Below are 27,847 nucleotides of genomic sequence, written 5' to 3' on the forward strand. Positions count from 1 at the left end.
CGCGTCTCCTCCCGTCAGTCACTGGCCTTGCGCATGGGCACTTTGTTATTTTTTTATTGAGTCTGCAATTGATGGAAGAAAAGTCCTCAGTGAAAAGAGAAGAGATTAAACAGAATCAAAGTTTCAGGGTGAAACTCCCTCTCCTGTAATGATTTCTCCTCTGCAATTGCAAACCAGCCAGAGAGGGAAAGATAGTGGGATTCACGGAGGCGAGGGACTACAACTCCCTGCATGCAAATCCCTCCCTCCCTGCGATTTTTGTGTAAACTACAAATCCCAGCATGCCACTCCCTCGCCTCTTCCCCCCCGGCTCCGGCATTTGTGAGGCCGTACGTTGTTACTAACAAGTCGTTTCTTAAAGTCGCAATGTGTAATTGTAGGTAGACAACAGAATATTTTATGTAAAGATCTCTAAGAGACAAGGGCTGGATTTGGTGAAAAGAAGACATTAGGTCTGTAAAGGACGTGCTAAAAAGAGAATTTAAGGTCCCACCGACAGAGAGAAGCTGTTTAGAGTGAGTTTGACGCCCGGTCTTCCCAAACGCGCGGTGTTCTGTTTTTTTCCGGGCCGAATTGAACCTCTTCAGACCCCGTAAGGCAGTGGGTCAAAAGGGCTGGTGAAAATGGAGGTGAATCCCCCCAAACAGGAGCACCTGCTGGCTCTGAAAGGTAAATTTTCGCAAACCTGAGTTTCCTTGTTCTGTTTTCTTCCCTTGTCTCGTTATTTTTCGAAGCTTTTGCCCCATAGACCTGGTCTCTGGGACATAGGCCTGGATTTTCTTAAACACTGTCAGTGCTCGCTCTCCTGCCTTCTCCCTTGGCGCCAAGCAAGAGGAAGCGATTTCTCCTCTTTGCTTTTTAGGTTTAAGAATTGCCTTCTAGAACGAAATAGATACCTGGTAAATTTATACAGAGCTACTCCCTATGATGTATGCTGCTGCAGTCTCCAGATTTTAGCTGCCAAAGCTGACGCCCCTGTCCTACCGAGGAGATTTCTATCAGTGGGGATGGATTACAGCAGACGTCTAAAGCGATTTTTACTCCTGTTTCTCGCCACTTCAGGTGGCACCGACGAAGTTATCAAGCTTCAACTTTATCTGTAAAATTAGTTTTGCATGATTTAACAATACACAAGGATTTAACAATACACAGCAGTACGACATATAGCTACGACATATAGATTTGCTAAAATATACTGCAGCTTACTTCTATGTGGGAAATCTATTCAAAATCTCATGTCAACTTTCACTTTTTGTACACGGTAATTTTGAGTAAATTTGATTATTTAATTAGGTCATTATTTAGGAAAAACCCAGCAAGACAGATTTTTCTGGAATTGCTATTGTTTTCTGAAAACCTTTTATTTGAAATGGACTCAGCTTTATTTCATCTGTTTTATACTACCACGAATGTATTTTTTATTTCTTGGATGTTCTAATATGTAGTTAACAGTGTCTTCTTGGACTGAGCTGAGGAAATGCTCAATAGACATTTGGATTCAGTTGAATTGCACTTAGCTTCCTTATGGCATCCATTTTAAGAGATTCCATACCCCTCCCATTATGATGTAGGCAGCAAACATTCCAGAAGCTCATCAGTCCCATTTCGTAACATGTAACATATATACTGACAGTTGGAGTTAACAAGACTGTCTCTGTGGAACTAAGCAATTTTATAATGTTAAGTAACACAGCGATGAGATCTGTAAGCTTAGCCTGAGTAAATGATCTAGACTAAAACGGATTGTTACTCATGGAGAAAAGGGAAAAGAAAAAGAACTAATTGCCATGTTTTTTATCTCCCAATCTTATCAAGTATGTAGGGTAAAAATTACTTATCTCTCATAGGTTAAGCAACTTTTCCGACCAATATCTAGTAGGTGATTGAGGCAGTATATCAACACAAGGCCTGCCTCCATCATTCTGAGATGCCATGTTGCCTCCCAGTGATTGAAGCAGCATTTTTAAAGATCATTCCTTTACTGACTACTTTTTTTTTCCTTCGAGACAGAGTCTTGCTCTGTTGCCTCAGCTAGAGTGCAGTGGTGTCATCGTAGCTCACTGCAGCCTCAAAGTCCTGGGCTCAAGGGATCCTCGTGCCTCAACCTCCCAACTAGCTGGGACTGCTGGCACATGCCAAGAGGCCCAGCTAATTTTTCTATTTTTAGCAGAGACAAGGTCTCTTGCTCAGGCTGGTCTCGAACTCCTGAGCTCAGGCAATCCTGCCTTGGCATCCCGGAGTGCTAGGATTACAGGCATGAGCCGCTGCACCTGGCCGTTGCTGACTACTTTGATGAGAATTTGAAACAATTCTGTTAGCTGCTAGGTTTGATTTATACAGATTAGAAGCTGTTAAACAGAGTTGAATTCTAGTGATAGGGAGACTAACAGCCATTGGAAATTTTTTGGGTTTTGTTATTCTTTATTTTCCAAAACAGAAGATACCTGGGAAAAAGTATTTAAACAGCCTAAAAAGACAAGTGAAGTGCTTTAAAATTCACTGATAATTTTAGCTTTATTAAACTTATTTGGTACCATTCTTCCCCACTGTCCTAGTTAATCAAGAATTTTCACAAGTTTTAATTTTACTGATGTTGGATTTAAATATGTCAATTTAAATGGTTAAGTTCAGACAATAATGAAAGCATTCTTAATGCCATGTTATAATGTGACAGTGTAAGGAAGGTAGAAGAAAAAAAATGGACACATTAATTCTTTTTTTTTTTTTTTTTTTTTTTTGAGACAGAGTCACGCCTTGTTGCTCAGGCTAGAGTGAGTGCCGTGGCGTCAGCCTAGCTCACAGCAATCTCAAACTCCTGGGCTCAAGCAATCCAACTGCCTCAGCCTCCCGAGTAGCTGGGACTACAGGCATGCACCACTATGCCCGGCTAATTTTTTCTGTATGTTTTTAGTTGTCCAGCTAATTTCTTTCTATTTTTAGTAGAGACAGGATCTCGCTCTTGCACAGGCTGGTCTCAAACTCCTGACCTCGAGCGATCCTCCCTCCTCAGCCTCCCAGAGTGCTAGGATTATAGGCATGAGCCATGGCACCTGGCCTAACACATTAATTCTTAAAAGAATGTTATCACGTATTTAGATCCATATTAAAAATAATGGATTTTAAGGATCACAGTCATTTTTTAATTTGAGAGTTATCAAATCTGCTAGTGGACATTAAGAGTAGGTAAAAAGAATTATTAGTTACTTCTTCTGACTCTTCAGAATCAGACAGTGGTTCTATTGTGACATCATGATGGGAGTCCCCATTCACAGTCATCCTGGCAATGGGCTGTAGTTCTTTAATGATTTAGGCAGAGAAAGGATTCAGCCCCTTATTTTTTTCTAGGATATGAAAGAGCCTGTGTTACGGCTCTTACAGCTTTAGGCCTGATTAGGAAGCCTAACTTGCAGATCCTAGGGGGCTCCATTCTTGAGCCTATGTACTGTATGCTGGAATTTATTATCAATGACTTACTCTGGAGGCAACTTGAGGACTTCTGCGTTTTAAGAAAAAGGAAAAGAGTTTAAACTTCTTGTTCCTCCTCCAAATTGGAATTCAGGAGCCATGGTACTAGGGTCTCAATACTGCTTAATTATCCAAGTTATACCCAGAAGATTTTGTCACAAAATCAGTTGCTAGGCTGGCTAAAATGCAAAATTAAACCATATTCATGTTTTTAGTATTTACTACTGAGAATGAGATAAAAAGTATTCTGTCCCTATATTTGGTGAAATTCATAAAATTTTAAAGTATAAAATTTTCTTCCAGATTTAAATTTAAAATGATTTTGTTGTCCTCAATTCAGATGTCTCAAATTTTTAAATATTACATTTTTTGTTACCTTCATATGACTCCAGTATTTTAAGAATCAGTAACTTTCTCTTTGTTTCTGCTACAGTCTTAGGATTGTTATTATTTAATATATTTATACTTCCAAGTCCTTTATATCTGTTGAATTAAACCTGTTGACTACTAGGATTTTTATGCTGGAAGTGATAGGGCATCTAATTCAAATCCCTTATTTAAGTGAGGGAGGATTTTCAAGTTTGTAAATTACATTCATATTTACCAGTAGCACTTTGGTAAAATATCATATTGGGATTGGTTTTTGTATTTTGTTTTTCCTTTTATCCCTGCCTATTTATATGTAGGCTATCCCTGCCATGTCTTATTCTTTGCAATACTTCCACTTTAGGTCCTGTTTCCTCTGATTTGTCAAGAGAGACAGTCTTGTCATAATAAATTACATTCTAGCTCTGAGGAGTTCAGCTAAGAATTTTTTCTTCATTAAGAGTAACTGGATTACTACAGAATGACTACAGAAGTAATATTACATTATCGGCCATATGAGAGTGATCCCACACAACTGCCAAAAATTGCAGAAAAGGCAATTCAGGACTTTCCTACTCGTCCACTATCAAGATTTATTCCTTGGTTTCCACATGATGGATCTAAGCTTCCACTCAAACCTAACAAATCACCACCTGTGATTTCTGGAGAGGCAGCTGAAGATGTGAAACAGTACTTAACCCTTTCAGAACATGATGTTAAATCACAGAGTTGTGATTGCACAGTAGACCTACTGGAGTTTCAACCTAGTTTGAAAAAGCAGCGCCTAATCTGGTCACACACAGTGAATGAACACACTAATTCTGGACATCTGGATGAGCAATCAGAAAAAGGGAAACAGCACAACAGGAGGTCTTGGAGTGTTTCACTTCCTAGCAGTACTGGTACAGAAAATGTTTCTCCTTTGTCTAAAAAGTTGCAGGATAGTTTAAAGGTACTCAATTTGCACTCACTTTATAGAGCAAGATGGACAATAGAACACACTATTTGTAACAACCAAACTCTGGAGGACATTTGGGCAAAACTCAATCAAATTATCAGGCACAATGAACTTCCATCTTGTAATGCTACAATTCAGAGACATTTAGGCCAAATCTGGGTGTTCTGCGATGTTAAGTACTGTGAATATGTGGGAAATCTTCTTAAAGGAAGATTAGCACTTACTGGAAAAATTAATTTATTTGTGCATAAATACGGTGTTATTTTTAGTATGTAATGAATTCCACTGATTGCCAAAAAGAATATTCTGAATGAACTGAGTGTAGACTAAAATAGTGAGATGAAGAAATTTTTACTGGTTTTTAAATTTTTAATGACTTTATTTTTTTATTTGACCCTTTTTAAATATAGCCTATTCTTAACATTGTAGAAAAATAATGTGTGGTAACATGTGTACAGTTTGTGTCCCAGAAATGAATAAATATCAGGTGAATTCCTAGGCTTGTTAAATAAGTCAAGAACTTTCTGGATTCTGCTTATTAGCAGCCTTCTTTTAAATGAATTGTGATAAAGTATTGCTTATATTGAATTTGAAGGTAAAATGTTCTGTTCCTTTTGTTCTATTTTCTAGTGATTGAATTAGATATTCTTATGAATTAAGGTAAATAGTTTGGATTTTAGTGAATCCCTAAAATCTAATTTTACTGTATTTGTTCTTTACTCACCTGAAGCGTAATGATTTCTTAAAAAAGTAAAACTCAGGACATTTCTATTGGCAATGCTATTCAAGTGGCATGAATGTAGTTCAAAATGGAAGACCACCCCAGATTCTTAATGCTTTTTCCAAATATATGTAATAAATAACACTTGATATGTTATTTTGAAACAAAGGCACAAAAAGTATAATTTGCCTAAGACCATAATGTATCTTTAAGGCTATAATTTGTTTTGAAGGAAAGTTTCAAATGTGGATAAGAGATCAAGTTATTCCCTGTTGTAATATAGTCTTAATGATTGTTAATGCTGATTATTGCTTAGCTGATGATTGGAGTCATTGTAAGCTTCTCATAAGCATAAGTTATAAATTGGGTTTACACATTACACATCACCTCATAAAAATATTCAAGGTGATTAATCGAATAAAAGTTTTGTAAAAGCATGTAAGCATGTATTTATTTAACAAATTTAAATGCCTACCTTGCGCTAGGTGCTAGGATATAGTAGCGAAGGAGAGAAACATGGACCCTGTCCTCACAGAGCTTAGATGGTGTTACTACTATTAAGTCAAAACAGCTCCCTGAGAAAAACCAGTAAGACTGTATTCTGTAGGAAGACAAAGACATGTAGTACAGTGGCACGGTAGGAGCTCCAAAATACATAGTGAATGTGCCCTTAGGGATTCTTCATAGCCTGTGCCAACTGAGGTTGCTTATAATAGGAAGTCCACCAATTTTTAACTAAAGCAACAATCTTTTCCTGATAGGTTTCGCTCTATCCAAACATGGTTTTGTTTTTAATTACTTCTGGTACCATTTTACCGTCTGAAATGAGATTCCTGTCTAGAAAATAATCATTGTGTGCATGAATGCTTCCAAAAGTCGTTGACTGAAAAAACACTGGGGGATGGGGAAGTTTTCAAAGCAACTTCTTGAGTAATTCCTTCCTCTTTCATTTCATTAATCTTTTTACTCTTCAGTCAAGATTACTGGAGAAACTTCAGGGAGTTATTCAGTATTGCCAGTAAGTTCGCAAATTTGGTTGATATTAGGCAATCATAAAGAGTGTATTTGATTTTTATTCAGGTCCTTTTCATCACAAGGTTACTAATCAAATGTTAGGTAATCATAACAAATTTTCTTATGATACAGTTTTATTCTTTTGGAATGATTTTACACAGAACTGAAAATACAAGATACAGTCAGGAGTCATGGAATTCTTATGAGCAGTTTTTAAATCTAAGATTCACAGGTTAAAAAGAGCTTCTTTGTCTTCATATGTGGCATATTTAAATTTTTCCAATTTACTCTATATAAATTCCTTTCCACCCCTCTGAGAAACAATGAAATTCCTAAATGGGAAATTGAAGATTGAGTTTTACTTCAAATTGTCCCATAATCTCAAAAGAAGAGTCATTTTTCATCTACCCGGACAGTACTCACGTAATCAAGGCCTAAGCATTTAGAACCCGCTAATCTTTAAAGTCTTTTTAGAGTATTTAGAACCTTAGGCCTGATGATTCTAGCACTAGCTAATAATAGGGCCCAGCAATATTTCTGGGTCCCACTCTTAAGTCACAGACATGGAAATAAATTGAGGAAACAAAGAAGTCTTTAGGAAGGTAAACCTGTGAGGGCATTTTGTAAAATACCATCAGCATTTATTCTTTAGGAAAGTAGCAGCAGTACCATAACTTTATTTTTCCCTAATGAGCTGTCTACCTTCAAGTAAGTGTTAAGTCAAATTCAAAGGAAAAAATAAGGGCATCCAAATTTTGTTTTTTACTTTTGTCCTGATCCTAGATAAATCTAACTTCATTTGTCAATTTATAAAATAAACTTAAAGACCACTTTCTGGGAAATTTCCAAGATGAGTTTCTGTATAATGATTTACTTTGACTTAATCTGCTCAAAATGCCAAAAATTAATCCAAGGTTTACAAACTTAAATGCTTTCAGAGACTAGACAAGTAAGGCTGTAGAATGTGGCAAGGACTCTGAACCTGAGGAAGATTCTACCTAATATTTTAATATTATAACCAACAAAAATATCTTTCCAAGTTGAACTTAGTCAAGTTTACTAGTTTATGACCTCTGGCCTATCTTTTGTCTTAATTTACTGAAGATTTATAAACATTTTTAAATAAGATTTTGGATCAAAATTTCATAAATAAATATATATGTTTTGTGATTTTCACTGATAGTGTCTCTAGACATGGTAGTAATTGCGATGTGTGCAGTGCACTTGACTAAAAATCACATATTTTTTCCTCTTAATTTAGAAGGCTGAAATGAGTAACATTTTGACCAAGAACCTACTTTAACATTTAGGACAAAATTACTTAATAACCAGTATTTTTTATAGTTCCTCTGCCAGTTTTTTTTAACCTCGCTTTTATAAGTATTAGCTATTTTCCAGCTAACAGTATGTTTAGTTTTTGAGGCCCATTAATTCATTATAAGACAGGAAATACTGAGTTTTAAACCTGTATTAGATATCGGCATATTTTGGATTATCATCTAGACAACTACAGTGAAACCCTAGTTGATTTAAAAGTTCAAGGAATGAGATAGTTATATGTCACTAATGGCTTTCTCACTTTGTGGTTAAGTATCTGTTTTATAGTAATTTTCTTTTGAGTTCATAAGATGGTCGCATTTCCTACCAACTGCTTCCTCGTCCATTGATTTTTACCCGTTTTTGAAAATATGAAGAAAATAAGTGCTTTTAACACCAATTTGGGATCTTTTTTAATGAAGAGTTGTTCATTAGCCATCTCCCACCATCACATCCCCTACTAAACTATAGAAATCAGGAAAAACTAAGCTTTATAAGACTTTGTACCTAATGGAAGTTTGAGCCTAGAATAAACAAATAATTTGGCTACACGTTTGAGTGAACCCAAGGACACTTTTTAAAAAAGTATTTCAGGCTTTCCTTCAGAGTGTATTTCCTCTTTTTTTTTTTTTTTTTTGTTCAGATTGGTTATTTCTGAAGTTAAAAAAATAATGGGGAAGAAGCAGAAAACATCAATTGGTATTATTTATAAAAGTGAGTTTAGAGTCTTAGATATTTGATTTGACAGAAACTACCTCCTGTATATCACTTTCAGGGAGCCTTTTTATCTCCTTCAGGTTCTCCTTAGTAATTTTAATCTGTTTTCCTAGGTGAAAGTAAGAGTGAAGGTTGGAAACACCCCTCCAACCACTTCCCCTTATATTATTTCTCTGTATCTGGTTAGTACTCTGTTTACTAGAGTCCTACTTTGAATTCCCATGGGATGTTTCTGACAAGGCATGACATTCCAAGTTTCTGACGCTGGGCTTATAATTAGTATATTAATTAATTATAGAGAATTATTTTTTAACAAATAATAGACTCAAATCTAGGTTCTGCCATTTATCTGCTATATAATCCTTTGTATGCAAATTACCCCCTCCAGGCAATGTCAGTGCCTATCTGTATAATGGGGATAATAATACCAATCTTGTAGTCATGAGAATTAAATGTGTTAATACTTGTAAAGTGTTTAGCATAATGGCTGGCACTAGTAAACACTCAGTAAATACTGGCTGTACAAAGTGACTGAAGAAATTTTAAGGTTAGCATTTATTAACCATTTCAAAAGCCAGCTACTTAATATAACAAGTTGGTTAGTGACCTCAGTTCCCAAAACTTACATGTTCAAAATAATGCCAGTTAGTTGAGGACTTTAGGGAAGTGCTAATTCTTTCTTTCAGCAAAGATCTGTAGAATATACTATGTACCAGAACCTGTATACAGGAATATGCTATGCAAAAAACTGAATGTGGCACATAAGAGCCCAGACCTCATGGAGTTTGGAAAGGAGTGCTATGAACGGTAAATGGATACAGTTCATGATAAATGTAAGGTACTATGAAAGAAACAGGGTGACCTGTTATTTCTTTTCTGAAAAAGGTGACATTTAAGCTGAGAGCAGAATGAGCAAGGCACTAAATTTGATATGAATATTATAACTAATTAGTGGTTAGGTGGTACATTTTTATAATGCTAGTAAATGCCACATATTATGAATTGACCATTTAGGTCTGTAGTCTTTAAAGTTTTTTGATTTTGATTTGAATGAATACTTTTAGTAGAATATAAATAGTCATCTGTGATTCGTTTTCTAAAAACTTTTACAAGCTTATATGATTTTTTTAATTTTATGTTTTTGTATTTTGATGTGATCACATCACAGTTTTTAGAAATAATTGAAAAGGATATTAAAAATAATTAGAATGTCCTCACTAGACTAGATTTAATGAGTACTTAGTTTCCCTTTTTCTAGTTTTCTGTACCTTAATTTTTATCTATTTGAATATATTCAATTTATATTTAAAATGAATTTATAAGTTAAATTTTATTTTTCCCAGATAGCTAACCAGATGTCTTAATAATGAACAATAATTTTTCTTTGTGCAGATTTTTTTTTTTTTTTTTGCAGCATCTTTTTTTAAAATAAGAAAAAGAAACTGATGTGTCTGTATGGTCTTATATTAATAAGCCAATTAGTTGATTATGGACTTAAAAAATATTTTTATATATATTATGTCTAGTTCTTCCTCATTTTTTCCCATTAATTTCCTTAGCTTATTTTCATTTGTTTTTCTAGATAAAATTTAGACAAAGTTTCTGTCATGTTGCAAACACAAATCTTAGTTTTGGTTAGAATTCTATAAACCTATACATTAACTGATATTTTTATAATTTCTACACAGAATTAACATTACTTAAAGAGATACTTATTGATCTTCCAGTGACCAGTGATTATAATTGAGAGATAAAACTCATAAAGATCCTTTTGGCATAAAATTATTGTTTCATATTCAAAATGATGCATTTAAAGTTGTTTCCCTACTAGGCTAAAATTGGTTAATATTTTGTTCATATTGTTTACAGTGAAGTCACTCAGAATTTTTTTTATTTTTTTTAATTTCAGCATATTATGGGGGTACAAATGTTTAGGTTCAGTATATTGCCTTTGCCCCACCCGAGTCAGACCTCCAATCATGTCCATCCCCCAGGCAGTGTACACTGCACCCATTAGGTGTGAATATATCCATCCCCTTCTCCCCCATCCATCTGCCCGACACCCGATGAATGTTATTACTATATGTGCACTTAAGTGTTGATGAATTAATACCAATTTGATGGTGAGTACATGTGGTGCTTGTTTTTCCATTCTTGTAATACTTCACTTATTAGAATGAGTTCCAGGTTTATCCAGGAAAGTACAAGAGGTGCTAGTTCACCATTATTTTTTGTGACCGAGTAGAACTCCACAGTATACATGTACCACATTTTATTAATCCACTCATGTATTGATGGGCACTTGGGTTGTTTCCACATCTTTGCATTTGTGAATTGTGCTACTATAAACATTCTAGTGCAGATGTCTTTTTTATAGAATGTCTTTTGTTCTTTTGGGTAGATGCCCAGTAATGGGATTGCTGGATCAAATGTTAGTTCTACTTGTATCTCTTTGAGGTATCTCCATATTATTTTCCACAGAGGTTGCACTAGTTTGCAGTCCCACCAACAGTGTACGAGTGTTCTGTCTCTCCACATCCACATCAACATTTATTATTTTGGAACTTTTTGATAAAGGCCATTCTCCCTGGAGTTAAGTGATATCTCATTGTGGTTTTGATTTGCATTTCCCTGATGATTAGAGATGTTGAGCATTTTTTCATATTTCTTGGCCATTAGTCTATCTTCTTTTGAAAAGTTTCTGTTCATGTCCTTTGCCCATGTTTTGGTAGGGTTGTTTGATTTTTTTTCTTGCTGATTTTCCTGAGTTCTGTATAGATTCTAGTTATCAGCCCTTTATCAGATGTGTAGCATGCAAATATTTTCTCCCATTTTGTAGGTTGTCTGTTTGCTCTTGTGATACTTTCCTTTGCTGTGCAGAAGCTTTTTAATTTGATCGGTTCCCATTTATTTATTTTTATTGTTGCTGTGATTGCCTTTGGGATCTTCTTCATAAATTCTTTGCCTAGGCCAACATTATGCTAAATATGGGGAAAAACTGAAAGCATTCCTACTTAGAACTGGAACCGGACAAGGTTGCCCTCTATCACCGCTTCTATTCAACATAGTCCTGGAAGTCCTAGCCAGAGCAATCAGACAAGAGAAGGAAATCAAGGGCATCCAATTGGGGGCAGAAGAGGTCAAATTATCGCTCTTTGCTGATGATATGATCTTATATCTAGAAAACCCTAAAGATTCTGCCATGAGACTACTGGAATTGATAAACAAATTCAGCAAAGTCTCAGGTTACAAAATCAACGTACAGAAATCAGTAGCATTCATATATGCCAACAACAGTCAAACTGAGAACCAAATCAAAGACTCACTACCCTTCACAATAGCAGCAAAGAAAATAAAATACTTGGGAATATATTTAACTAAGGAGGTAAAAAAAAACCTCTCCAGGGAGACCTATGAAGCACTGAGGAAGAAAATAGCAGAGGACATAAACAGGTGGAAAACCATACCATGCTCATGGGTCTGCAGGATCAACATTGTTAAAATGCCTATACTACCCAAAGTGTTGTACAGATTCAGTGCAATCCCTATTAAAATACCAACATCATTTTTCACAGACCTAGAAAAAATAATTCTATGCTTCGTATGGAACCAGAGAAGAGCCCATATAGCAAAAGCAATCGTAAGCAAAAAAAACAAATTGGGAGGCATCCATTTACCAACCTTCAAGTTACACTACAAGGCTATAGTAACTAAAACAGCATGGTACTGGCACAAGAACAGAGACATAAACCAATGAAACAGAACTGAGAACCCAGATATAAAACCATCCTCATATAGTCTAATCTTTGACAAAACAGACAAAAACGTAGACTGGGGAAAAGAATCCTTATTCAATAAATGATGCTGGGAAAATTGGAAAGCCACATGTAGAAGACTGAAACAAGATCCGCACATTTCATCTCTCACAAAAATCAGCTCACGTTGGATAACAGACCTAAACCTAAGGCATAAAACTATAAGAATTCTAGAAGAAAATGTTGGAAAAACTCAGTATTTTTTTAAAGCCTTGTGCTCCTAAGATTCCTTAAGCTTTAAAATTCTTTTATTTTCCAGTTTTCCTATAATGAATGTGTATTATATTTGCATTACTTTTATAATTCATAGGTTGTAAATAAAAGCATAATTATCTTTCTCATAGAAAATTCTTTTGTTACATACTAACATTTTTAATGAAGCACTGATGTGTGATAATCTTAGGAAGTATTTAATAGTTTAGGAAGTATTTATATTTTATATTAGTATAAAGTTGATGGATACAGTATTCTGGACTTGAGACTATTAGCCCAAAGCAATATTAATGTTTTGTTTTGTTTTGTTTTGTTGCTTTCTTAATCCATAGTGATGCGGCTGACTAAGCCTACTTTATTCACGAATATTCCAGTAACGTGTGAAGAGAAAGACTTACCTGGTATGGCATATACTTCACTCTATTTGCACTTGGGGAAAAGTTGAAACATGGGTTGCCTACATTAGCTTGGAATAAACCCAGCCTATGCTAACCCTTTGCTAGATTCTTTGTTACCTATTTTTGTACCATGTAAATGGTGACTATCTGAGTAACAGGCCTTATATAAAATCGACAAGTCAAAATCCTGTTGCTATACTATGGCAACACAAAACTTTTAGTTTAAATAAAGATACACTTAAAATTGCCTTTATCCTCAAATGTTCCATCAATGTATATATTAGCATTCCCTGTATTTAGAATTATTAGAATTTTCTATAGTATATATCTCATGACCTACATTTTTCTTTGTTTTTACGGTGTTCATTCTCTGTGAGATCAGAATTTTTTGACATGCCTTGCATTAAAATCTAGAGATTGGATTTTTTAATATAATTTTTGTCAAGATTATTATTTTTTAAAATTTCTCCTCCAGCTGCTGTTTTATGTAAGTAAAACTTATTTAAAAAGTACATGTTAGAATTTTATGTTTTTCTTTTGCTGCAGGAGATCTCTTTAACCAACTCATGAGAGATGATCCTTCAACTGTAAATGGTGCAGAAATTTTAATGTTGGGAGAAATGTTGACTTTACCACAAAATTTTGGGTAAGAATGATATATTCACATAAGAAATGCAACAGTACATTAAAGCCATTATGAATCATGTTTTCAAAAAATAACTATGGAATGGGAAAATACCCATAATTCATTTGAGTGGCAAAAAGTTATAAAAATTATCCTATGTGATTTTGCCTTTCTTTTATTAAAAAATATACATACCAAAATAAAATGTTAATAGTGATTCCTATGATGAGAAGATTTTAACTTTCTTCTTTAGATCTTATTATATTTTTTAATGGCCATGTATTCCTTTTAACTAATTTAATCTAAAAGTTTTTTTCAGAAGCAGCTTTTTTATTCAGCCTTATAGCCCTCTCCCAACATCTGTTATCAGACTCATGAGCTAATCAGGAGCTCAAAATTTTTTAGTTTCTTCTCTTGTTCTTAGTTATTCTTTTATTCTAGATTATTAATAAAGTAGAAGCCACTGGTTCCACTCTCAAACTTGCAATCCACTCTGTCAGTTTGCAACTGAGAGAATTTGAGACAAAAGGAATTTTTCAGGTTTTTTAAAAAAGGTTTACAGAATTCAAAGACATTGACTAGTATCCTGGAAAACCTGGAAATGTATTTATATAAAAAGTATAAAACTATATAAAGTAAGCCATTGGTCATTTTTATTAGGATAGTTTAGGTAATAAAATAAATTGATAGTCTGGACATGGTGGCTCACACCTATAACCCTAGCACTTTGGGAGGCTAAGCAGGGAGGATTGCTTGAGCTCAGGAGTTGGAGACCAACCTGAGCAAGAGTGAAACCTTGTCTCTACTAAAAATAGAAAAATTAGCCAGGCATCATGGCACAAGACTGTAGTCCCAGCTACTTGGGAGGCTGAGGCAGGAAGATCGCTTGAGCCCAGGAGTTTGAGGTTGTAGTGAGCTATGATGACGCCACTGCACTCTACCCGTGACAGAGCAAGATTCTGTCTCAAAAAATATATAGATAGATAGATAGATTCTGTCTCAAAAAATATATAGATAGATAGATAGATAGATGGATAGATAGATAGATAGATAAAAAATACTCCAAGGTCAATAACTTGGGTCTCTTCTAGGTTCAGGGCATAAGTTATTTCAAAAATGGAAACTTGGCTTTTTCTAATCTGTTCAGATACAAATCTTAAGACTCTTAGCATGGATCTGATTTTAGTGACTGTTATTTCTAGGGGGACTGGCATTTTTTGCAGCAGTTGAGGGCCAAGATATAGCATGTCGTATAGATGACGTTTGTGTTTTGAATTGTTAACTAGGTAACGAATGAGCAGCCTAGTGTGAACAAAGGAATGTTAAAGCAGTATTTCACCTGATCTCTATCCTTTAGTAAACTTCCCTCCATTTAAAATTCTTGGTGATACTCAAACAGAACATTTATATAAAATCTGAATGGATTTCTACCTAAAAACTTATTTTATTTCACAGGAACATATTTTTGGGAGAGACCTTTTCCAGTTATATCAGCGTTCATAATGATAGCAATCAAGTTGTTAAAGATATATTGGTAAAAGTAAGTAACATTCTTGTTTGGGGAATATTTTATTTTAAAAAGTTTTTCTATTTCTATTATGTTTTTGGTACTTCATTAAGTGCATGTTTGATAAAAGAATTTTTAATTAACAAATATTAATGAATGCCTAAAGGTATAAAAAATACTAGACACAGAAACATTTTTCCTTTTCTTTTTGTTTTGTTTTGTTTTGTTTGAGACAGAGTCTCACTCTGTCACCCAGGCTAGAGTGCAGTGGCATTGTCATAGCTCAGTGCAACCTCAGACTTCTTGGCTCAAACAGTCCTCCTGCCTCAGCCTCCTGAGTAGCTGGGACTAGAGGTGCGGGCCACTGCCCCTGCTAATTTTTCTATTTTTAGTAGAGACAGAGTCTTGCTCTTGTTCAGGCTGGTCTCCAACTCCTGAGCTCAAGTGATCCTCTGGCGTTGGCCTCCCAGAGTGCTAGGATTACAGGCATGCGCCACCATCCCCAGCCAGTTTTTCCTTTTCATCAAGGTTTGTGATAGCTTGAATGAGAAAATGTACTAGCCAAAGGTAAATAACAGCATAAGTTTTTGTTAATATATGTGATTAACATAATATTTCAAAAAGGAGGAAAGATCATTGGGGATGGTATCAATCAGGAAGGTTTATTGAAGGAGAGGGAACACAAGGATCTTGAAAGATTGATCAGATATAGAGAAAAAGGCAAGAGGTGCATGGTAATCAGAGGCAGAGACATAGGGATACATACATGTCCTTGTAGCAGTGAACAGAATTTATTTGATAAGAGTAGGTAAGGTGACAGAAATGTATGGTAGTCATACAGTGAGGCATCTTGAGAGCCTTTTTTGAAAAAATTTTTAAAATATTATAGCAAAAAAATTAATTTCTTTAAAAAACAGTGGGCAGTTGGAGGCTTTTGAGCAGTGGTATTCACACTTTGTGTTAGGAAGATAGATATGAGCACATCATATGGGATGGTTTGTAGGAAACAGGCCATTTAGGAGACTCTTCAAGTAATTTAGAAATCAAGAGATAGAATATGCTAGCTCAATTAACTACCTGAAATTTCTTAAAAAGAGAAAGGGCGTACAGAAAAATTCACTGTATGTGGAAGAAAAGTTCTTGTTAAAGCTGTCTTTGAGTGGTGAGTTTAGATCACTGGAGCACTGCCAAAAGGGAAGTCTAATTAGAATGAGTTTGAAGATGATTGTAGAGTTTTAGAATTCAAAAGGACCTGGGAGAGCAAATATTCCAAATTTCATATATGACCCAGCTTCCAGAAACTGAATGCGAATTTTTGCATACTTACACGTATGTTTGTCATGTATAGATGGAGGTCTCTGTTTTTCATTAGATCAGGGGCTGGCAAATTACAGCCTACAGGCCAAATTTGTTCCATTGCCTATTTTTATAAGGCTTTTGAACTAAGAATGGTTTTTATTATACATTTTCAAATTATTGAAAAGAAACAGAATATTTCGTGACATAAAAATTATATGAAATTTAATAAAGTTTGATTGACACACAGCGATACTCACTTGTTTACTTATTATCTGCAGCTGATTTCCAGCTACCGCAGCAGAGTTGTATGGTTGCAAAAGATTGTATTGCCTGCAAGATCTAAAATATTTGCTATATGATCTCTCAAAGAAAACATTTGCCACCTTCTGCATTTGATTATGAAAAGTCTGATTTTCAAAATTTTGAGAACATACATTTTTTTCTTGGCATATAGTTGGCATTTAGTAAATATTAAATTTATTTTTATAAGCAAGATTAATAAATCAGCAAGGGCATATAATTTAAGATAAGTCGGTATTATAAAGATCAAATAATACAAGTTCTGAGGCCGGGCGCGGTGGCTCACGCCTGTAATCCTAGCACTCTGGAAGGCTAAGGCGGGTGGATTGCTTGAGGTCAGGAGTTCTAGACCAGCCTGAGCAAGAGCGAGACCCCATCTCTACTAAAAATAGAAAGAAATTATCTGGCCAACTAAAATATATATAGAAAATAAATTAGCCGGGCATGGTGGCTCATGCCTGTAGTCCTAGCTACTTGGGAGGCTGAGGCAGGAGGATTGCTTGAGCCCAGGAGTTTGAGGTTGCTTGTGAGCTACGCTGACGCCACGGCACTCACTCTAGCCTGGGCAACAAAGCGAGACTCCGTCTCAAATAAATAAATAAAATATCTTTTGGTATTTAGGAAGGTTTGTATTTTTTTTTTTTTTTCTAGTTTTTACCTTTGTCTTTATGCCTTTTATAATGCCCAGTGCCTGCCTCCCCAGTTCCCTGTTCTCTTACTCAGCCTCTTAGTATCAGGTTTTTAGTTTTTAATATAAAAATAACCTTTAACTCTCACCTGTTGCTTACACTGTGTTCCTCTTTCCCTTTCCCATGTTTTCCCATTTTTTATTTGCATCTTGCTCAGGAAGAGCTTGTGGGTACAATATTCTCTGAGCCCTGTTCAAAAGTTTTTCTATACTTGAAGGACAGTTTGGCTAGATTTAAAATCTTTGGTTTACATTTTCTTTTATGTTTTTTGAAAATGCTACCCCTTTGATGCTTAGCTATTTATGTTGTTTTTGAGACAATTAATGCCAGTCTAATTCTCTTGCCTTGTAAATTTTTTGCTAAGTTTTCCTGGAGGCCCTGGGGATTTTTTCTGTATGTTTCAGAGTTGATCTTTGGGTGTGATTTCTGTGATACCAAAGCCCCTTTCAATATGTAGATTCAGATCTTTTGTTTCCCAGAAAATTTTCATGGATTTTATTTTTAATATTATAGTTCTATTCCATTATTTTGTTTATCATTTTGCAAACTCCAATTACATGTAAATTGGATCTAATTGCATGCTCTCCCTTAGTGCCCCTTAGTAAATTTTGACTCAAATCTATTTTTCCTTGTGTGCCTTGTAATTGAGTCTTCATCTCTAATAAGATTTTCATCTTTTTCTTCTATTTCTCTTCTGAGTTTTATAGTATTTTATAGTTTTCTCTTATAGTATTTTTATAAAAATGATTGTTGGTGGCTTTGTATTCTGTGAAATACAGCTTTGGCAGTGTGAACAAAGTATGGGTTTCTTTACTGGGTGGCTTTTGGGGAGGAGGAAAAGTGGTGGAGGAAGAAAAGGTATATGATCTTCAGTTTTTCTCTTTTATGAATTGTAGCATCCTAAATTTTTCCCTCTTCCTTCTTTTCCTCATTATTGCACAGTTTCCAAAAGGGGTCTCTCTTTAAAAAACTCTCTTCTCTTTCCCCTACAAGATTGCCTCTTCACAATCAAACATACTATTAAGTCCCTTTCTTATATACTGTGCTTTCAACTTCTAGTAATAGACTTTCTAAGTATTTTCACACTTGAGACGGACTTTGTCTTTCTGTCAATGGCTTACATCATTGTTAGGTCTGACACTACTCACCTCTTCTCACTTCAGTGAATTTTTTTTTTCTTTTTTTTTTTTTTTTTTGTTTACGCACCGCGGTGAATTTTTTTATAAGAGATATGACAAGAGGATGAATCTGGTATGTGCTCACCTATAATTTTAAGTTTGGACATTTGCTGACTTATATTAATGTGAGGTTTTATATAGTTGCATTTGTTCTATTTTTATTTTTCTGAGGCTATCTTGGGAAACTCACATTATACTTCAGCTACCCAGAACTGCCCTCAAAACTTTACTTTTTTATAGCTCTCTGAATTTTGGAAAAAATATTGTGGATTTGAACTCTTTTTTATTCCTTCACTGTCATCTTAGTATTGTCTTTGAGAATACAAATGCTTATATAATCTACCATGTTTAACTGGAAAGCACAAGTTTTTTGCTTGTTTTTTAATTTAAAAAAAAAATCTCAGCAGCAAGTCTGAAAACCTTAGCATGCTCCCAAAAAGAAAGTGTTCTATAAACAAAAAACAGTATAATTGCTGTGCTATAAATAAAAATAATAAATAACTTTTATGGTCTATACCAATGGTTCTTAAACTTTGGAAGGCATCAAAATCATGGGGAAGGCTTGTTAAAACACTGATCTCTGGGCCCCATCCTCAGAGTTTCCACTTCATTTGATCTAGAATGGTGCCCAAGAACTTACTTTTCTAACATGTTCCCAGGTAGTACTGATTCTGTTGGTCTGGGAACCATACTTTGAGAACCACTGGTCTAAACTAGTCATTCACTTATTCATTCAACAAATATATATGCCAGACATGATTCTATATACTAGGGTTATAGCAGTAAACAAAATAGACAATGCTTCATTGTTCTCTTGAAGCTTATTCCAGATGGTTTTTGGTATTTTTTCCCTGTTTGTAAACATGAACCCCTTAACTATAACTCTTTGTTTGGTTGGTTGTTTCTTTTAAGAGACAGGGTCTCTTAAAAGGCTGGAATGGAGTGGTACAATCATAGTTCACTGTAACCTTGAATGCCTGGGCTCAAGCGGTCTTCCTGCCTCAGCCTCCCAAGTAGCTGGGACTATAGGTATGCACCACCATGCCCAGCTAGTATTTTTACTTTTTGTAGAGACGGGATCTCACCATGTTGCCCAGGCTGGTCTTGGACTCCTGGGCTCAAGTGAGCCTTCCACCTCAGCCTCCCAAAGTGCTGGTGTTATAGGTGTGAGCCACTGTGCCTGGCCCTTAACTATCATTCATTCTTGATGGCCTCTGAAGACATCTTGAGCTTTCACACATGTGTTTTGCCGGCTTTGTTCAACTTATTTGGAATGATTCCTCCTGCCCCCTTTCCTCTCTGCCTATTCAAATCCTACTCATCCAAAAACTGCAGTTATGATTAAAGTGACACATAAGACACATAAGAAAACATGTTGGACAGAAAGCTAGTATTTCTTTTTCCACTCACCCACCCCTGCCCCCCGCCATTCTCTAATTTCAAAAATGTTTCAGAAACTTTGAGTCTCAGGTTCATTAGTTATTAGTTGTATAATCTTCGGAAAGTTGTTACTTTTCTGTGCCTTGGTTTCACTGTCTGGAAAATAGGGATGGTACTACTACGTACTTCAGGATTATGGTGATTAAATGAGTAATGTGCTTAAAACAGGGCCTTGCACATAGTAGGTACCCAATAAATGTGAGCTACTATTATTTTATAATTGAATACAGTAACAAAAGAGACAGCACTAATAAATATCCTACTTTAAGTGACTAGCATTGAGAATGTTTAGATTAGAAATAACTACAGAGTTGTTTTTTAAAAGAAACAAAAACTTAAAAGAAGGAATCCTAGCTCTTATGTAAAAACCTCCATTAATCCCCATGACCTAATGTGATCTTTGATTTTTTCTTGGCATTGGCCTTGAAGTTTTATCATAACTTCATTCATTCAGTATTCAACAAATATTTATTAATTGCCTACTATGTGCCAGGCACCGTGCTATAGTGGTGAGCAAGAGAAGACAAGAGGTTCCTGCCTCCATAGACATTTCTGGTAGGGGAGACAGAAAGAAACAGGTAAACAAAATCATAAGGTAATTATAGATTGTGATAAATGTTACAAAGGAAGGAAAAGTTGAATGTAATGTAAAGTAATTGATATAAGGGAGGGTGCTGTTGATGACAAGTAGTGATAAATGTTCAAAAGGAAATAAAGGGGAATATAATAGTAACTGGGTGGGGCAAAAGTGCTACTTTAGAGAAGGTGGTACTTTCTTAGTTGATAACTTCAATGTTCTCTAGTTCTTATATAAATCAATTGGTCTCTAACATCTAACTTTATTGTTCTGAATGATTATCTTTTAGTGCTATGTACTAGCACATGCGTACACATCTATCTGTATTTGTTTTGGTAAAGTCCATCTGTATATATGTTTACAAACCGTATGTTCATACTGATCCCTTGTCTCCCAGTTCAACACCAAAGGCTTCATTGCAGCCTTCCACCTTTCCTTATTTATACCTTTTTTTCTCTGAAAGTAAGAAACCTATTTCTTGTTATCCATAATATATTTATTGTTTTGTTTACTCCTAGTATACACATAAAATAGTTTCAGGATTGCTACCCCATGCCCCTGTGAAAAAACACATGTACTAACTAGGACACATTTGTGTACCATTCTTTTTGTCTTTAGCCTTAGACTACAGTCAAGGCTTTGTTTTCCAAACTTACCTAGGTTAGTTCTTTTTTTCCCCCTTCCCCCCCCGCCCCTTAGCATTTTTCTATTCTTTATTTGCAATATGGTTAGGTTCATTTGTTACTGTTTGTATTCCATTTTGGATTCTCCCTACTTCTTCCTTGATTTTATTCTTTATTTTGGGTGTGGGGGTGTGTCTGTGTGCATGAAAACCATTGCCATGGTTTTTAAGCATCAGAGCTATAAAGAAAGGTTTACACAGAGAAGTGTTGCTCCCCATTCATCCCTCCGTCCTTGTTCCTATTCTCCTATTCTTTCCACCTATACCCATTCACCCACCCTGTAGATAATAAATCTCATTTGGATTTTTTTTTTTTTTTTTTTTTACCTCTTTCTTTCAAGGCTGATCTTCAGACAAGTTCTCAGCGTTTAAATCTTTCAGCCTCCAATGCTGCAGTGGCTGAACTTAAACCCGATTGTTGTATTGATGATGTCATACACCATGAAGTAAAGGAAATTGGAACACACATGTAAGGATTAATTTTACTAGTTCTCAAAGGCTTTTATTTATAGATTCCTTTATTTGAAATTGTTGCTTTCTTTTCACTTATCATAAAGCCTAGGAACCTACTTCAAAAGAAATGTTGTTTCATGTTTACATGCTTTCCAGAAACAAACTTTAAACAAAATGTCTGCTTTGTAGGAAGAAAAATTAATTTATCATCATTTATCTCTAGTTCCATTTTTGCATGTATGGTCTTCTCTAAAAAATGATAAACCATACAGATGTTAAAAACCCAGGTAGTAATCTGTCTAAAAGTACGTTTATCATATTTTGAAATGTTAGTAACTACTGTACATAGTATTTATTTTTAAATTCAGTTTTTCAGTTTTGTATTTAACTGAGTATATATAGTTTACCCTGAGAACTCAGAAATATAGAACCAAAGTAAGAAAGTGGAAAAAAAAAATCTCAAATTCTGTATTCCTGGCCTACGTATGTGAGTGCTCTATTTTTCTTTCAGTCTGAGGGGCAAATATGGAAATTTTAGCCATCTGAAGTAATTCTAGATTACTTCACCTCCTTTAGCACCCCATTCAGTCAATTCACAGTATCCTATTAGTTCTGCTAAATATCTCTTACTTATCTCTTCTTCATTGCCATTTCCATCACCACTTTTGTATCTCTTCTTTGTGCCCCTTAGAGTATATAATATTAGCTATTATTTAATCAGTTAATTTCGATGACAAACTCTGTTGTAGGCACTTTTTAATACATATTCTGTGATTGACATGAGCTTTGGAGTCAGATTTCCTGGAGTTCAAATTTCAGCTTCATGATTTATTAATTATGTGATCTTGTATAAATCCCTTAAGTCCCATTGCCCGTAGGAAATTCTCACTTTGTATATGTTTTACAAAGGTATCCTTACCAACCACTGTAATTCTCACCTTTAACACTCTTCCCTCCCTCTCAACACTGCAGTCATATTGGACTTCTTTTACCTCCAAACTCTGTGGCTTGAAATGTGTTCTTCCCTTACAAAGGAATGCCTATGGCATTTTGTTTAGTTTACTAACACTTCTCTTCCTTATCTCACTTTCAGTATGACTTCCTCCAAGAGGTTTTCCTAACTTCCTAGACTAGATTAAATCCCCCTTTGTGGATATCCTGTAGCACCCACAACTTGCCATTTTTAAAATGTCTTTTATACTTATAATTATTTATTGAGTGCCTGTCTGCCTCCCTCATTAAAGTATAAGGTCCATGAAGTCTGCTATTTCTCCAAGATCGAGCAGAGAGGTCAATATTTGTTGAAACTAAATTTATTGAAATGATAATAAATGTATAAAATGCTCATTTTACAGAAAATGAGACTTGTATAATTAAACAGCTAGTTAAGAAGACATAAAATTCAAATCTGGCCAGGTGTGGTAGCTCATGCCTATAATCCCAGCACTTTGCGAGGCCGTGGCAGGAGGATCACTTGAGGCCTGGAGTTCAACACTAGCATGGCCAACAAACCTAGTGAGACCCCATCTCTACAAAAATAAAAATAATTAGCTGGGTGTGGTGGGACATGCCTGTGAGTCCTAGCTATTTGGGAGGCTGAGGCGGGAGGATAACTTGAGTCCAGGAAGTTTTTTTGTTTTTGTTTGTTTGTTTTGATACAGAGTTTATGGGCTACAGTGCCATGGCATTGACCTAGCTCACAGCAACCTCAAACTCCTGGGCTCAATTGATCCTCTTGCCTCAGCCTCCCAAGTAGCTAGGACTACAGTAGTGCACCAAGGTGCCACGCTAATTTTTCTATTTTTAGTTGAGACAGGGTCTGGCTCTTGCTCAGGCTGGTCTAGAACTCCTGACCTTGAATAATCCTCTCACGTTGGCTTTACAGAGTCCTAGGATTACAAGTGTGAGCCACCATGCCTGGCCACCAAATTGCTCACTTGATTTCTTTTTCTGATTGTTTGCTGTTCGTGTATAGAAATGCTACTGATTTTTGTATGTTGGTTTTGTATCATGCAACTTTACTGAATTGATCAGTTTTAACAGTTGCCAAATCTTGATAGATGGAAAAATCTTCTATTTATTTTAATTTGACTACTTATGAGACTGAACATTTCACATTTTTGATAGCCAGTTATGGTACTGTGATTTATCTATGTATTCCTTTCCTTATATTTTGAGTGGAATATTGATGTTTATTGACTTACAAGAACCTTGTGTATATTACCATCTAATCATTTTTTCATATTGTTAACAAGTACTTCATCCTAGCTTGTGGTCTTTTTTTTGTTTTAGTGTTTTTGATACATGAAATTTAAAAATTTTTGTATAACAGTCATTTCTTTTCCATTGTATTTATGTTAAGTCTGTTCTGGAATTTATAAAAAATTCATGTTTTTTTCTACTTTATATGAACTTATTTTTTACATTCAACTATTTAATTATTCTGAAATTTATTTTGGAATATATTTCACTTTTCAGAGAAAAAGTTTCCAACTTCCTGACCCAAAAATGCTATGTCTCATTTTACTAATCAGAGCTTTCTTGTTTCTATAGTTCTATCCACATCTGCTGGAACATTTTTTTTCCTGTTTTAATTTCATTTGGCCACACTTCCACATCATTGATATGTTTTCCAAATGTGTTAGTAGAATTCAGGTGCATTAGATTTATTATTAAATAAAATTGAAAATGATTCAGAATCATTAAGACATCTTTCTGTTTCAGCTTGGTGTGTGCCGTGAGTTATACAACTCAGGGTGGAGAAAAAATGTATTTTAGAAAATTCTTCAAATTTCAGGTATTGAATATGACAGTGGGAAATAGTTTTCATATGCCATTTTTTCCCCTGGATGTATGCAGTTACTCCTGTTTATCTGCAGGGAAAACAAGCTCCAAATATTTTTGGATTTGTCATCTGACTAGTAATCTAAAGTCAGACTAAATCAAGTTAAATAAAAGCAGAGAGATTGTCATTGCCAATGTATTGTTTTGGTAATAAAACTTGAAGGTTTTTATCCCCCGAAAAAGCTTATTTTTATGATTTGACAAAACACAAGAATCTAGACAAGGGTTAAGTCCAATAAAGTGAGTGTAAATAGTATCAAATTTCTAAAGAAATTTAAATGAGAAATTATTGACTTGGAGTAAGTGGACCTTCTCTTAAGGACTCCGTGAATCACTGGAACTTCAGGTAGAATTTTCTATTAATATACAATTTTCAAAGTCCATCAGAAATAGTTAAAAACCAGTGGTTTAACACATTTATCTGTATGGGTGGGGAGAGAAGAATGCCACATATATGTATATAAATATAGATCTAAATATGCTATATGTATAGTTTTCATTCCTCTGTAAGTAGAAGAAAAAGTACTATTAATAGGGAAAAAAATTTTGCCATTGTTTTGCTACATCATTCATTTGTATGCCTTTTGGGGAAAAAAGGTTCAATTGTTTTTTTTGTACACAGTTTTTGTGTAATATACAAATAGAAACATACACAAGATATACGTGTTCAGTTTAATCAACTGTTATGGAATAAACACCCATGTAACTATCACTCAGTCAAGAAATGATAGTAGCCTTTCAAAAAATGCATTGGGGACTTTTTTTGGCAAGACTATCTCATACTCATTAGAAAAGTCTTTTAAGAATTAAAATTGGGGGGGGTGGAGCAGGGGAAATATACGTAACCTAAACTTTTGTACCCCCATAATATGCTGAAATTAAAAAAAAAATTAAAATTGGAAAATGGCTTTGACAAATTCAAGCCCTGTGATTTAAAACAATTTTTTTAAAAATGGTCACATGATAAGAATCTCCTGATTGATATGTTTTATTTAACCAGGTTCTCAAACCGCTGGATGTGAAAACCAAATTTTACAATGCAGAGGTAAGTATTGAGCACTTAACGGGATTTCAAATTTACATTAAAATCTTATTTGACTAAAAATCTGATGTATTACATTCCTTATCATATTGAAGTAAATTGCTGCTATGACTGTGAATTATTTGTGGAAAATATGGGCATAAAATTAAATTAAAAGTGAATCATTTCACTGTGGGTCCTTTTACTCTGCCTTTTTCGACCTACATGGAATCAGTATGTCTTGACTTTTATTCTCATTGTTAATTTTGTAAGGTTTTCATCTCTTTTCTTTAAATGATTGCCCTATAATTCCATTTAACGGTGGTTGTTACTGTTTAACACTAGCAATTTGTTGAATGTTCACAGTGTGGTTCTGGATATTCCAAAAGTTGAATTAGTAGAGCTAACTCTTCAAAATAGGTTTAATATTCACATGAAAAAATATTGACAAGAAAAGCACAGCACATTAAACTATTTCCTGGGAAGTCAGTGTGCCAGCCAGAGTTAGGTTACTGAGTTTGGTAAAGTGGCTTGAGAAGCTCCTTGGGAGAAAGAAGTAACTTTTAGAATACAAGATGATCTATCTTCTATCCTTACAAAAGAAATAAAATAGAACTTGCCATGGGAGAAAGGATTTATTGCTTGGATTTCCTTTCCAAACTTCTATTTTATCATGGCTTCTAGAGCTGCAGAAAAATCAGATCTCCTGATGGCCCTCTGATTCCCCCTAAAATTGTATTTCCTACCTCAGTGATTAATTCAAAGAGATCCACATGCAGTATTTTGAAATGAGCATTATATCTCTATTACTCTAAAACCGGATGATCAGAAAATTGCAGTCAGGTGGCAAATCTGATACATATTTTTACTCAGTAAAAAGTTTGTATTACAACTAGGATATCTAAGATTTGTCAAAGTTAAGGAACCTGACCTCTAGCAAAGACCTATTAGGAGAAAGGAAAAAATGCATATAACAAAACTTCCCAGAATCGTATATATTGAATCTAAAACAAGAATGACATAAAAAGATGTGCTACAGGAGCTCTGGGGAAAAGATCTTAGCGTAGTTCAAAGAAGCTTTATGGAAGAAAAGGGGAACAGGAGTAGAATCGGAAAGAAATGTATGTCAGAGCAGTGACATTGCAAGCAGGGTTACAGATGTACATGGAGTGTTAAGTACATAGTGAAGAGCATACATATTGGATGGGAGGGTCCAGCCTCATCAAGGAAATTACTACATGTTTAAAGAATTGATGATTCTTTTTGGGGTATAGGTGAGTTGGGATACTACATATTTATTCCCCCTTCTTTTATAATTTATGGCATACTGTTGATTAATTATAGCTATTCAGCTTTGTGAATTTTAAATAATCCAATTTATCATTTTGCTAGAAAATAGTTTTCATTTATACTATGAGAAGAAAATGTTAACTATTCTGTTAGAATAAATATATTAGAAAATTAAAAACAAATAGGACTATAGGTGGATTTTGCTTTTATAATTGGCTTTAGGCACAAATTAAGCTATTTTAGGTTTTCTTTTTAAAAATGTGGTAGTGCATTAAGATACTTGTCAAGTAGTTTTATAACACAAATATTCAGAGTGATTTGCAAATAGTTTTTTAAATTACTAGATATTCCATAAATGTCATAGAAGTGACATGTTCCCCATAAGGAAATTTTAAAAATCCACAATTCCACCACACCAGCAAGGAATTGGTTTTTCATTAATCCATATTCTCTTACAGTCTTTATTCATTTATATATAATATTCTGTTTTTATAATCATGACAATTTTGTTTGCTGCCTTTTTCAGTTAACATTATATGTAAACATAATCTTTAAACTTTGCCAATAGACTTCAGTCAAAAAATTTTAGGTAAATTCTGAACTTTTGAAAATAGATATCTCTTTAAAAACCAGGAGTGAACAAAAAGCATTTAGGGTCTCTAAGATACTTCATATTACCTATTGGGCAAACAAATACTGTTCCGCTGGTAGCATGAGGCAGATTCTCTTGACCCCAACCAGGAATTTCAGGTAGATTGTAGTTTAGTAAACCACACCAATCAGTAGGTGATGCTTATTATTCTGTGTTATAGTCCTTGTACAATTACTATTATTGGGCCCACATCTGTCTAAAACATTATTTTTTGATGTTGCTTTTATTAATGCTAATAATATATGAATCATCTAAAGGAAAACAAGTTCATGAAAAGCTTTGTTGTAGTCTTCTAAGATAAAAAAG

At 34.7% G+C, this 27,847-nt stretch overlaps 2 protein-coding genes across 5 annotated transcripts in view; both read left to right on the forward strand.

Moving 5' to 3' along the window:
* The first annotated feature begins 336 nt into the window (after positions 1–336).
* TRAPPC13 (trafficking protein particle complex subunit 13) overlaps positions 337–27,847 on the forward strand; it is a 36,116-nt gene continuing 8,605 nt past the window's right edge. For all 4 annotated transcript variants that reach the window (XM_069491988.1, XM_069491989.1, XM_069491990.1 and 1 more), the window contains exons 1-7: positions 337–669; positions 12,919–12,987; positions 13,531–13,630; positions 15,065–15,149; positions 21,623–21,750; positions 24,459–24,531; positions 25,579–25,623. In XM_069491988.1, coding sequence (XP_069348089.1) covers positions 624–669; positions 12,919–12,987; positions 13,531–13,630; positions 15,065–15,149; positions 21,623–21,750; positions 24,459–24,531; positions 25,579–25,623 — 546 coding nt within the window. In that variant the 5' untranslated portion in view covers positions 337–623. The remainder of the gene's footprint in view (positions 670–12,918; positions 12,988–13,530; positions 13,631–15,064; positions 15,150–21,622; positions 21,751–24,458; positions 24,532–25,578; positions 25,624–27,847) is intronic.
* On the forward strand, positions 4,200–5,065 carry SHLD3 (shieldin complex subunit 3). Its single transcript, XM_069492675.1, has one exon. The coding sequence runs from the start codon at positions 4,313–4,315 to the stop codon at positions 5,063–5,065; it is 753 nt and encodes a 250-aa protein (XP_069348776.1). The 5' UTR covers positions 4,200–4,312.

The sequence above is a fragment of the Eulemur rufifrons genome, chromosome 17, assembly GCF_041146395.1.
Source record: "Eulemur rufifrons isolate Redbay chromosome 17, OSU_ERuf_1, whole genome shotgun sequence".
NCBI classification, from domain to species: Eukaryota; Metazoa; Chordata; class Mammalia; order Primates; family Lemuridae; genus Eulemur; species Eulemur rufifrons.

Coding starts and splice junctions, on each gene's coding strand:
- SHLD3 (XM_069492675.1), top strand. CDS start 4,313: ATGACTACAGAAGTAATATTACATTATCGGCCATATGAGAGTGATCCC.